We start from the raw sequence: 12,801 nt of genomic DNA on the forward strand, positions 1-12,801 counted from the left end.
GTAGTGCATTAGGAACGAAGAGAAGAAAGGGCATGTGTGGATTCTCCCTGTGAGTCCTATCTGAGCTGAGACGGTGAGCGAGGGAACGCTTAGAGGTGCATGTGAGATATGTGCTTTGCTCTTGCTTCTGTAACCTCAGAAAGGCTCCAGCTTTACTATTAGGAGTAACTTAACTTCCAGTTGTTCCCTAAGATTTCTTGTATCAGAGTCAATAGCATAAACATCTTTACCTACCTTTGCTCAACAATCTATTTTTTCCCTAAGATTTTCTGCATCAGAGCCAATAGCAAAAACATGTTTACCTAATCTTACTGAACAATCTATTTTTCCAAATTCTTTCTGAGGGTGGTGGACATGGTTAGCAATCTATATCTGTAGGTTCTTTTCAAAGTGGTAGTTGAATCATTAATCTGCTCCAGCAACATGCGAAGTTCCACGTTGCCTGTGCCCTTGGTCCCACAGGTCTGGGTCCCTGAAGGCAGGCAGGTCAGCATCCCAAACTCTGAAGTCACACATTGTCTTCACGTACCCAAAATGAAGAGCCGTGTGCTGTGTCTCTTTGAACTTATTCCAGTGACATTCCAGGCCCCACATAACAACCAAATGCGCATAATCCTCAATTCCACTGACTCACAATTTTAAACCACAAACAGTACATTCTCAAAATTTCCACTTTCACAGCACATTTTATCAAATTTGTTAAAAAAAAAAATGGACTGCCATAACCAGAGATGTTACAGTTCTGACAAGGCAAGGACCAAGGACTGGTTTTCTTAGGAAATGGGAGAACAGATCTAACTGAAAAGATTCCAGACACAAATATATAACTGAGACTCCAAATTGCCATTAGTGCTCTCTGTGTTGTAGAATATAAAACTAGCCCCCTCTATGGAATGTTATGGTGATCCCCGAGGCAGTCACAGCCTCTCCTGATTCAGTATTCTGCTATTTCATGGTTTTACCAAAAAATAAACATCCAGCAAATGATTTAACCTCTTACATTTACACTTAAAAAAATGGGATGAGGTAGGATTTCCCCACCTCTTGAAAATGTTTCTAGAGCTACTAAAAAACTTGTGTTTACAAAATAGTTGATAAAAACATTCTTCTGGGTTGTTGTACAAGGAGGAAGGCAGGGTCACTGACAGACACGATGAATGGTCAGTCGGCCTTGACCTCTTTCTCTTCTGCTTCAGAGGCTGGACTCTGGTTTTCTGTCTCTCCATTTTCTGCAGGCAGGTCTGTAGCTTGCTGGCCAACCACTTCAGCCTGTTTGCCTTCTGCTCCCCTCTTCCCTTTTGCTTGCACTGTTTTGTCTGATGAGTTATCCTTTCCCGTGGTGGCCTTTTCTGGCTTCATGTGCACCTTGGAAGGGGTGTGTTTGGCCTACAACCTCATAGAGCAGTGCTTGGGCTCTGCCTCCGCCGCCCCATCTGCACTAGCTTCCTCTAGAGCCTCCTGTGCTGCACTGGCAGCCGCTGCCTTAGGGACTAATGCAACTGGCCACAGGGGTGGTGCTAGAACCCCGGCCTGCACTTTCCATGTGACACCGCTTACAACATTCTGGAGTGAGCAGACTACATGGGATGCAGGGCTCTGCTGAGAACGGGAGTCCATTCTTCTTCTGGAATTGGCTATCCAGAGAAGGCCAGGCCTCAACATGAAGTAGCAGAGCCCTGCATAATACCTGAAAGAGAGCAAGCCTTGCTATTATGTATGCCGATGATATTGCCCCCTTTGCAGCCCTCACACAATTCATATATTGGGAGGATTATAAGACTGCAAAGGTAGCAAGCAGAGCTATATATACCCCATAGCAGCATGGAGTCCTCAGGACATACCTCACCAAGACAGGCCCGTGATGGGTATGTTAGCCACTGGGCCGCATTCTAGAGCCCTTTGTTGTTCCTCTTGCATGACCCAGCAATAGCAAATGAGTTGATCGATTAAATATTGCTAGAAATTTAGCCTAAGGTTGTAGGTTACACACTTTAGGTTTTAGAATTTCTCATTAGTGTTAGGTTAGAATGAATAGCACATGCCTACTGGTTTATGTCTGGCTACAGTTTTTTCTTCTTTGAGCTAATTTAAAATTCAAGCAGAGTTTACATGTGTGATCAATAATTACTTTGAATATTATTCTGTAATAACTATTCTGATTTATCTAATTTGTACTTGATTTTATAATCTACAGTGCAAAAGATGGGATATTCCGCCGTTACCGTGGTTCAGGAATCTATGAAGACTTACAGAATTACATCTTAGAGAAAAAGTGGCAATCAGTTGAGCCTCTGACTGGCTGGAAGTCCCCAGCTTCCCTAACGTAAGCTATCAGTAAGGGGCTGTATGTAAAATAATAGGTTCCATGTTGATGTGCAGACCTTACACGTCTAGACTTTTTCTCATATTCCTTTCTTTTTATCTAGACTGCACATTTTTACTGGTCCGTGTAGTGTTTCTGGTTGTGACCCACCTGTACTGAGACTGGTTTTAGCATAGTGGGAAGTAAGTGAATGGCTGGGCTAGAGGGGGCACTCTAGGAGACCGCTCTCCCACCGTGTGCAGCAGCCATGCCAGCGGTTTCCTCTTTACAAGTGTAGGACTGAGTGCTGGTTGCCATTATCTGGAATGGCAAATGTTTCTTAATTTACAGTACTCAGGGATTCTTGTGAATTACATTGAAAATAAAAGTGGTGGTGGGGTGGGCTGTCCAGCACAATGTTCCTGGGGATAGCTTTTGATAATATTTAGTAAGGTAGATAAGGCTGAAGTGCAGTCACTCATTCTTTATTTGGCTTTAATCTTGAATGGCCATATTAGTAAATAATTTTATTTTGCATATACAAGTATAAAAATATTTTAATACCATAGAACCAATGTAATGTAATAGTATTTCATTTAACACATGACACACATGTTAGTGCTTAGGAGATATGGAAAGTATCCTATAAATAGCTCACCTCTGGCATGTCATTCTATAAATAACTGAGCACTGATTTTTATGTTAGATGTTGGTCTAGGAGTCAGGTGTTTATGACTTCATTGTGTAGGCTTGCTTTCTCCACTACCTTATTAGATAACTTAAAACTACCAAGACAAATTGCAAAACAAACTATAGAGATAGGATCATTTGAAGAGACCTAGTAAAACAACACCAGATTTTCTTATATTAGGCTGGAAAAACTTGGATCTTGGGCCTGCTTGAGGAGATGTTAAGAGAGGTTGCTCTGAAGGGGGCCTTGAGGTGAGAGTTTCAGGACAGGAGGAGCTGTGGGCTGGGGAAAAGCAGGGCTGACACCCACAGGATGAAGTTAGCCCGCACAGAAGCCTGAGTTTGGGGAAGTGCTGTGTAGAGTTCTTGGGGAGCAGCATGGTGGCAGAGTGGAGCACTGTGAAAGGATGAACAGAGCCTGAGTTGAGGAAACAGTAAGCTTTGAAGATAGGGTGTACAGGGCGGTGACCACAATCAGGAAGGGATTTTTTAAAATAAGTACATGCAAAAAGAAAAATTGACTTTTAGGAAGAGAGATTTGGGGGGACAAGAATAGGTCAATTAAAAGCAGTTACAAGGTCTTTACAGTATCCAGCCTAAAGAAAGGCAGCTTATACCAGTGTGTCAATGGTAGAGATGGAGAAAATAAGTAGATTTAAAGTTGATTTTGTAAAGTAGAATTGGCCAACATGAGGAGGAGCATTTACAAGGAAAACAACAACAAAAATCTCTCTGGGATTCCTGTTCAGTATTTGGTGGTCCTTGCTATTTCTCACCATCAAGATTCTGCTAGACATTTAAAAAAAAGAGAGGGAGGGAAGGAGGGAAGGAGGGAGGGAGGGAGGGAGAGAGAGAGAGAGAGAGAGAGAGAGAGAGAGAGAGAGAGAGAGAGAGAGACACCATAAGTTTCAGAAGAAGTAAGCACAGGAGGAGCTTTGTCTGCGTTGGAGGTGTAGGGAGGAATGGGAAGGAGAAAGTGATACAATTAGATTTTAATTAAAATATTGAGAAAAAAAACTGCTAGATAGCTTAAAATCAAGATCTGCCTTTGGAGTACTGGGATTAAATGCCTGCACCACCACACCTGGCCTGGATTTCTTTTCTGAAAGAAAAATTCAGTTTTCTTATACGGGTGTGACTTCCTGGTATGTTAACCACACTCCATTGGATGGCCCCACACCTAGGAGTATTCCTTTAAGTTTCAGCTTTGCAACCATACTGGCCCCTGAACCCAAAGACTTTGGTTTCCCAGAAGGTGCTGGTTGGGTCATGGGAATAATGCTGCTGCATAGCCATTTGGCATCGTTTATGGTCGGAACTACTACGGTATCTGATCATCTTCGAACCTCTGACTTTCATTCTGGATTAATGAAAACCTTCTTGGCAAACGCTTTCATCATTTCACCATTAGCGCACAATACGAATGCACTCAGCTGTCCCTTTTAATCATGGCCTCAGTTCCGAAAACCAACAAAATAGAACTGCTGTCCTATTCCATTATTCCTAGGACATGAAGCAAGGGGGCAGTAAGGAGGTGGGGGTGGATCTGGGAAGAATTGGGGTGAATATGACCAAAATTTATTGTGTGAAATTCTGAGAGTCTTAACAAAAATATTAGAAAGGAAGAAAAATATGTTAGACTCTGTAAAGCTGTTCAGTAGAGTGAGTGTAGATAGTTCCCTGTAAAGAATTAATGAACACAATTACAGAAGACTTCGACAGGACTGTGAGGCTCAGAATGAAAGGGAACATGTAGGAAGTAAAGACTAGTGCTCTTGGGATAAATCTGCAACTCACCTCAAAGGTAAGAGGCTAAATACTAAACAAGACATCAAAAAGTAAGTAGACCCGTGGCATAACACAGAGGTAAAGATGCTTGCCATCAAGCCTGATGACCTGAGTTTGATGCCTGGGCCCACATGGTAGAATGAGAATACGGACTCAAACAAGTTCTTCTATGGCGACTGTATATTGCTCAACTGTGTATTTACACATACATACAATAAATACATGTAATTAGAATTAAGAAAGGAAATTGAAAATTCAGTGTCAGTGAGGCAAAGGAAAAACAAGGGTGAAATATTTTTTAGAAACTAAATAAAAGATATTAAAGAAACAAATAGTAACTACTTGTGTCCTATGATGCCAAGAGGCAAAGAAAGATAAACTCTGACAAGGACGTAGAATATAGCAGGGTGACATTGTTGTGGCCCTGGCAAATGGTGGTTAGAATGTAGCCAAATTTAAATGGTTTCAACCGCTGAAGAAACTGAGAGAACTTTCCTTTGAAACTTGAGAGCCATGTGAGGGGCAGAATTGCCTAGTTCAAAAGATAGAGGTGAGGTTGACATGTCTTTGTGCTAAAGAGAGTGATACCAGAGAGGTAGAGAAATAATGCGGAAAGAAGGGATGACAGAAAGAATCATGTCATCACCAAAGCAAACGTGTTAAGATCTAAGTCACAGGCTCATAAATTGGCGTATGTTAGGCCAAGTAGACTTTGCTGTTGATACAAAGATGGTATGCTGATCAGGCTCAGATTTGATAGGACGATAGAAGTGATCACATGATGGCTTCTGAGTTTACAGTGACGTACAAGGAGTGCTTGTGTGCTTGTGAGTTGACAATGCTCATTGGGGCGGATGTGTAGGATTGAAAGAAGGAAAAACAAATGAGCTATGATAGTTACATCTTGAAAGATACTATACTAGACAGTATTGAGCTTTCACTTTTGGAGGTCAGCAGGTTGTATTGTCTTTCTACATATATAATTTGTTCGTAGTTGTAGTTTTTGTAGGATGAAGGGATAAGGGGCCAAGGATTTTGAATGTATTTACAGCAGAGTGGTCTAGATAATGACCGTGAAATCTAATCTTTTTGAGAATTGAAGTGAATGGAATAGAGAGAGCAGGGAGTGCAGGCTCAGTGAAGGTGTGGTCCCTGGCCTGAGCTTTGCTTGGGTTTTGTCTTTGTATCTGACCAGGATACTTCTCTTTTTTTTCTTAGGATGTCTGGAATGGCTGGTCTTTTTAGCATCTCTGGCAAGATTTGGGTGAGTACTTTTAAATAGTTATTATATTTGAAGATATATTTTTAATGAGTGAAATTGTACCTTTTAAACAATAGGAAAATGAAAATGTATAAGTATTTTTATAGTTCTGCTTTCCTTAAGCCATAAAACTACTCTCATGTTTGGTTTGTCATGGAACAATCCATTTATAGAGAAGCCTAATTTGAAGAGGGACCCATGACAGCTGTGTCCGAGTCATACTTTATTACATTGATGATGAATTACTTGTAAAAGCAAAAAAGCTTGTGTGATGTGGTTCTGTTTTATCTCATTTTTCCCTTTGGAAAATATCTTTATAGATCAAAGATTGTCATGAAAGTCATTCTGTGAGTCTGGAAGCAGCAAACTGTCTCCTGAAAAGGGCTTCCTGATTTTATAAACAAAGCTTTCTTTAAACAGCATTATCATTACAGTATCTGGTGTTTCTTGACTATTTTTGAACTACAGTGATGGAATTGTGTAGTTGTTGAAGAAACCAAAAGAGTTGTGGCTCACAAGTATAAAACACTTCCTGTGGTATGTGCTTGTATAATGACACATAGTCACTTCAGAGTTACAACAATTATTTAGGCTAAATATTGACTTATTTCTTGGTCTTCAACATGTCCTTTGACCATTTCTTTCTCTGAAGAGAGAGATTACTGCCATAGATTTACTGTGTATTGTGTTTGAATTGCTTTCTTTCTGCTTGTGAACAACACAATACCGTAGACTTATTTATTTTTGAACTATGGCTTCTAATAACAGACTTAAGATAAAATTCTGTAGCAGTTCCCATGTGTATGTGCTCCCCTGTGATCTAAATGGGGACATCTCTTCTCTCATCTTTTTCTTCCATTTACCACAATGTCCAGAAATTCTCATAGCAAGTTATCTTGAGGTGGCATACATCTATGAAGTCCCTTTCTTGAAGCTTGCAGAAGGCTTCAAGCTTAGGTTTTCCAGATATTCAGAGAGAGACTGTAAAAGGAAACACAAAGCCTTAGCTGCCACTGAAAAGGCCTCGCTGTTTGCTCCCATGTAGGAAAGTTATTAAAAGAATTCTGAAATGTGTGTGAAAGGGATCATGAGTTTGTTCCTGAACTCTTCAAGAGTTCTGCATCAGCCTGTGATGCAGATGAGCTGCAAACCCTATGACTCGTTTAGGGCCACTGCAGCTTTGAATGAAACCATGTACTGCTGGCTTCAAGAGTTCAGATGTCTAGAGTGAAGGATGGCCTTCCTGGACACAGAAGAATTTACCTATTCGTGGAGGGCTTGATCTGACCACTGATTGAAATGATCTTATTTTATTTAAATATTATTTCATTTAATTCCTTTATGCAAGTCTATATGTAGCAAAAATTAGCTCTAATTTAGTCATCTGGTAAAATACTAGTAATATATATTATATAAAATTATATATATATCAATAATTTTATGTTATATCCTATATAACATATTATGTCTAATTATACTATATTATATTTTATATTTATTTATATACTATATTTATATTATAATATATACTAAAATATATTTAATATATTAAATAAAGTTCAGAATAATTACCTGACATTTTAAAATATTTTCAATAAATAGAGTAGGATACTTCTATATAATGAAAGCATATAACATTGAGCAAGTATCAGTGTTTTGACCTGAGGAAACATGATTAAGGAAATTGAAACATAAAAATCTAATGCTAAACTGGATCTCTTATCAACTACATATAAAAGCTTCATAATGCTACAACTCCAATATTTCATAAGGGTCTCTAAAGCTGCTGTGAACTCAAAGTATGTCTTTATGTCTGAGGTTATAGAAACAATTTCATTAATTTCAGTCCTTAGTAATTATTTAGTCATTAGTCTTTAGTAATAATTAATTATCTACAAAAACCACAGTATTGCAGAATTTCTTTAGAAGTTCAAATAGATCCCTTGAAAGATAAGTTGATACAAGAAACTTGAAAGGAAACATTAAAATAAAAGAATGCTTTCAAATACTAAGGAGTGTTGGACCCAAAATGCAATGATTCAGAAACAAATAACTTTTTTTTGGTAGTTTAAAAATTCACTTAGGAAGTTCTTGAGTGTTTTCTTCATTTGTCCTGGACAAAAGGTACACACCATTGCCCAGAACTACCCACACTGCACATTGTTCATTTAGTCTGTTCATTACCGCCTCGTGAGTAAGGTAAAGCAGCAGGTATTCCTAAGGCAAGTTCAAAAATACATGCATGAGTCAGCCCAGAGACAGAGTGGCCTTTAGTGTCCTCTGTCTTTTTGGCGTACTTCAAGGCTTAAGCTCAGTAATGACAATGAGTCATCAAGAAAAGCATGAACTGTTCCATACACATTTTTACAGAGAGGCAGAGCTGAATAATATCTCTTAAGACATTAAGAGTTGGAAACTATATTCCAAAACAACTCCAGGGAGTTTACGTCAATTCACAGTTGCACTGCAGGTGGCCAGGGCTCCTGTCATGGCTGTAGGGGCTTTCCAGAGAGTGACATTTTGCAGAGGTGGAGAGAAAGTGTTTTAATGAGGTGGGAGGTAGGCAGTAGGTCAGGGCAGAGGAGGGACTAGGAGGAGGGAAAGCTAACATTAAAGGTCTTTTCAAAACAACATTATGAAAACCTACTACAGAAGAAGCCTAAAATAAATGCCCATACATATGAAAATGAAGTTAGTTATCCTATGAGAGGGATACAGTACCCCAACAAGAGCCATATGTGAACAAAGAACACCCTCAGTTATCTCCCTTTGAGCTGTTGGCCAGTGGGATCCTATTGGCCTACAGCATACAGGCCATTGCCATTGCTCATGGTGACTCTCCAGAATGTGGCAATAACACCCTGCGGCTGAAGATACTACAGACTTGAGTCACAATACATGGAGAATTCCAGTGGGTACTAACCTAGAAGCTTCATTTATATTGGCTGGCTTTCATGGTGCTAAAAGGTGATACATATACCACTGGAGGATACAGTTCATCATAAATCTTACCCAGCTAAATAATTGTTAACTACAATAGTGACTGTCCTGGTAGTATATGTCCACAAATGCAGTAGTGACACTAGTGTTGTGGGAATAACCAACCACTTTCTGATTGGCTTTAAGGCCTGGTCCTTGACTTGGAACCCAACCCTGGCAGGGTTATGGGGGCCAGGAACCTATGGATAGATAGGTCATTAGCCCTAGATAGAGGAGAGCCTATTACTATTATTCTGCTAGACGAACAGAGTATTAAACTGACTACTAATGATTTATTGCTATAACCAATATAAGTACACCTCTCAACCCTTATCAGAGAAGCTTCTTGCAGTGGATAGAAATTAACACAGAGACCCGCAGCTGGTCAGTGTGCAGAGAACAGAAGGCATAGATAACATATCCTTCCTCAGGGATTCTTGAGGAAGAAGGGGCCAAAAGATGTCAGAACTAGAGGTAGTGTACGAGTGCAAGGAAACAGTGTGGTTTTTTAGATACAACAGGGCAGTTGCATATATGAATACACAGTGGCTATAACTACATGGTTGGACTTAAAAAAATGTAAGCTCAAGCCAGACAAAAATCCCAGCTGAAATGGGAAGGACTACAATCAGGACAGACCCCACACGCAAAAGTATTTGGGTAACACATTTTATTTATTGATTTTGGTTTTTGTTTTGCTAAAGAAAGAATGGTAAAAGTAAATAGGTTGGAAGGGTAAGTATATGAGCGTGGCTCTAAAGGGTGTTGTGAGAGATGTATTGATTATGCTCTAAATATATAAGAATTTCTCAAATAACTAATAAAAATATTAGAGAGAAAGAGCAGTAGAGGGGGCAAGAGGAGAGAGGGAGGAAAGTGTCAGAACTAAGACCAGGCTCTAACTTTTAAGCCCACCCTTTAGGGACCTAGTCTCACAAGCACAGGCTCTTCCCTTAAAGCTGTATAGCCACTGACAACAATGCCATTAGGTGAGTACCAGTATTCACACATGTGCCTGTGGGGGACGTTTCATATTCAAGCAATGCTCTGCCCCTGGCGCCCATATGGCAAGAAGCTGTTCAAAAGTGCAGTCTCTTCTAAGACTCAGGGCAGTTCTCTTAACCATGAGCTTTTAGAAAGTAAAAAACCAACTTAGGTATTTTTAGCCTATGGTAAAGTGGTGAATGGTGGCATAGCAAGGAAAGATTTGATCAGAGTAAGCAGATTCTGCAGGGCAAGCAACCACCACGCTCTGCAACTCTAGTTCCTATATTACGCATTCATGCTGACATCATCTGGGCTCCAAAGGACTCCAGTCCACTGACTATAATCCAGTGAGTTACTAGGCATGGAATTAAAAGGCTCCAAGTAAGACATTAGCAGCCATAAAAACAATTACTGAATGATCTTCCCAGAACTCACAAAACTGATGAAAATGAGTCCAAGTTTCTATTTTGATTTTATAGTTCTTAAAATCTAAGTCATTCCTTTTTTTTTTTTTTTTTTTTTTTACTTTATGCTAAGAAATTAAATATTTTATTCTAGCCTGTTCTGAATGAGAAACAAACATGGTCTAAAACAGTCTGACTTACGGTGAGGAAGTATGGGCCCGGCAAGTCTACCTCTAAGTAGACTTTGATTTTAAATGAACAGTTTATACCTGTAATTCACATACTGCTTAACATTGGGAAAAGTAAGCATGGAAAAATATAAATGGTTCATACTCTAAGGTATCACTTTGCTTACATAAAAACCGACAAGGGCCCTAGGACTTCATATATTAATAGATTTCATGTTAGGACTGAGTACTGAGGAATAGGTAATGATTTTATGAAGGCTATTAGAACACCTTTGTGAGGGGAGAAATAGCAGGCAAAGTAATTTGGCCAGACCTCTGTCAAGATCCTGAGCTCTAAGAATAATTCTTACTAGGTATGATTTTGACACTGTTTGTCAGTGCTACACAGTTTGGCTTGTTAATTAGGAATTATTTCAGTATAGACCTTGGGCGCCTGTGTGGCAGACTGTGTAGACTGGAGTTACAGCAGAGACTGCAGTTCAACAGCTCATCCCTCTGATTGCATGCAGCACCTGCATAACTACTTCACAGTGACCCTTGGGATTCCTGCATGGTGTTCGTACATCTTCTTCGTCATCGCCACGTTGGTGTTTGGCCTGTTCATGGGTCTGGTAAGATAACCTCAGTCTTTTTTCTTGTCCTTCAAACACAGGATTTCAGGTAAAATTTATGAAAGGAGAAGCACATAAATATCATTTTGTGTCATTTAAGCAGTTAATTTGCTTTTTGGTTTCAATGGTAATGTGTAATATAAGGGGAAATTCACAATTGTCATCCCCTCATCTTACCTCTTAAATGTTCTGAAGATTAATGCTGCCAAGAATATACATGGTGATCAAAGAAGAAATAACTACCTTATTTGATTCGGTAATAATTTTCCAAGACAATCAATTTGCTGTGCCTCACCCAAATCTCTTTACTTTGACTACTGTAGTAAAGACAAACAATATACCTAGCAGGTTAGATGACAGACTGTTTTCTTGTTCTTATCTTCCAGTTGAATATTGAATCCTGATCCGATTCTTTTTTAATATTTTTATTAATTTATTCTCTTATATATTACATGTGGGCCACAGTTTCCTCTCCTTTCTCTCCTGTCAGTTTTTCCCCACACCTTCCTCCTTCCCATTCAGTCCTCCTTTGCTTCCCTTCAAAAAAGGGCAGGCCGTCCAGGGATATCAGCCAAACATGGCATATCACACTGCTGTAAGACCAGACACCTCACATTAAGAGAGGATGAGTCATCCCATAGTAGGACAAGGGTCCCCACAGTACACAGAAGCCTGACCAGATTCTTATAAGTTCCCTCTGGTCCCCTGGTGTTGGTTCTGTTGTTGTTGTTGTTGTTGTTAGGTAATGTAGGTAAAATAACATCCTTATTGCTCTAGAAGACAACAAATTCAAAGCGAATCACTATGTCCTCTTTGGACATGAAAGTTTGCATCCCATAAGGTTTATATATCTTTTCCTCAGGTACTAGTGAAAGTCGGACTAATACTTTGACATACTTAAATACAGAAGTTGCCTTAAATGTTTTATGACACTTAGGGTTTTTTTGTTTGTGTATTTGTTTGTTTTTCCTGAGATAAATGGTTTGCTTAACCTATAGGTGAACATTTTGATTGTATATTTAAACTCAAATTAAGATAATATACTTTTTGAAAATTTTTGTTGGTAATTACATAGTTTCTAAATATTTTATGGTAGAAAAAATTGAAGATCATGAAATATCTAGATAAAAGAGTACACTTTAGACTTTTGGTAAGGCTACTTACATTTTATAATGAAATTTGACTATCTAGCAAAGTCTTGAAAAAACTAAAATGGCTGGAAATTGACATTATTGTTAAGTCACAACTTGGTACAGGACAGTAACTCCAGAGAGTTAAAGAGGTTTGACCTCATTCATGACAATTGTTTATTCACACTGTAGCTCACTTTTGAGTTTGGCTTCTAATGTTAACTTTAGAAGTGAGGTGAGACCTGGCTGCCTGTATGAATCATTAGTTAGGCCTCAGCTATGTCTTGTTTTATTAATTTAATTGCTAACTAACATGGTCCCCTTGCCCTGGTTTAATGGATTTTAACTGTACAAAAATAGAATGTAAGTTCTACTTCTCCTGCCTTTTGGTTGTTGTTGTTCATTTTTAATCAGTGTTTGGAAACTACATGAATATGAGGTCTGTTATTTAAGTTCAACTC

At 39.0% G+C, this 12,801-nt stretch overlaps 1 protein-coding gene and 1 pseudogene across 2 annotated transcripts in view; one reads left to right on the forward strand and one right to left on the reverse strand.

The window, feature by feature from the left end:
- TMX4 (thioredoxin related transmembrane protein 4) overlaps window positions 1-12,801 on the forward strand; it is a 36,270-nt gene that overhangs the window by 15,519 nt on the left and 7,950 nt on the right. The window contains exons 4-6 of the mRNA XM_084776167.1: window positions 2,195-2,323; window positions 5,999-6,044; window positions 11,109-11,210. Coding sequence (XP_084632293.1) covers window positions 2,195-2,323; window positions 5,999-6,044; window positions 11,109-11,210 — 277 coding nt within the window. The remainder of the gene's footprint in view (window positions 1-2,194; window positions 2,324-5,998; window positions 6,045-11,108; window positions 11,211-12,801) is intronic.
- On the reverse strand, window positions 1,162-1,617 carry LOC311593120 (non-histone chromosomal protein HMG-14-like; annotated as a pseudogene). Its single transcript has one exon. The product of its transcript is annotated as a non-histone chromosomal protein HMG-14-like (transcript).

The sequence above is a fragment of the Acomys minous genome, assembly GCF_964271855.1.
Source record: "Acomys minous genome assembly, chromosome: 3".
In the NCBI taxonomy this organism is placed as follows: Eukaryota; Metazoa; Chordata; class Mammalia; order Rodentia; family Muridae; genus Acomys; species Acomys minous.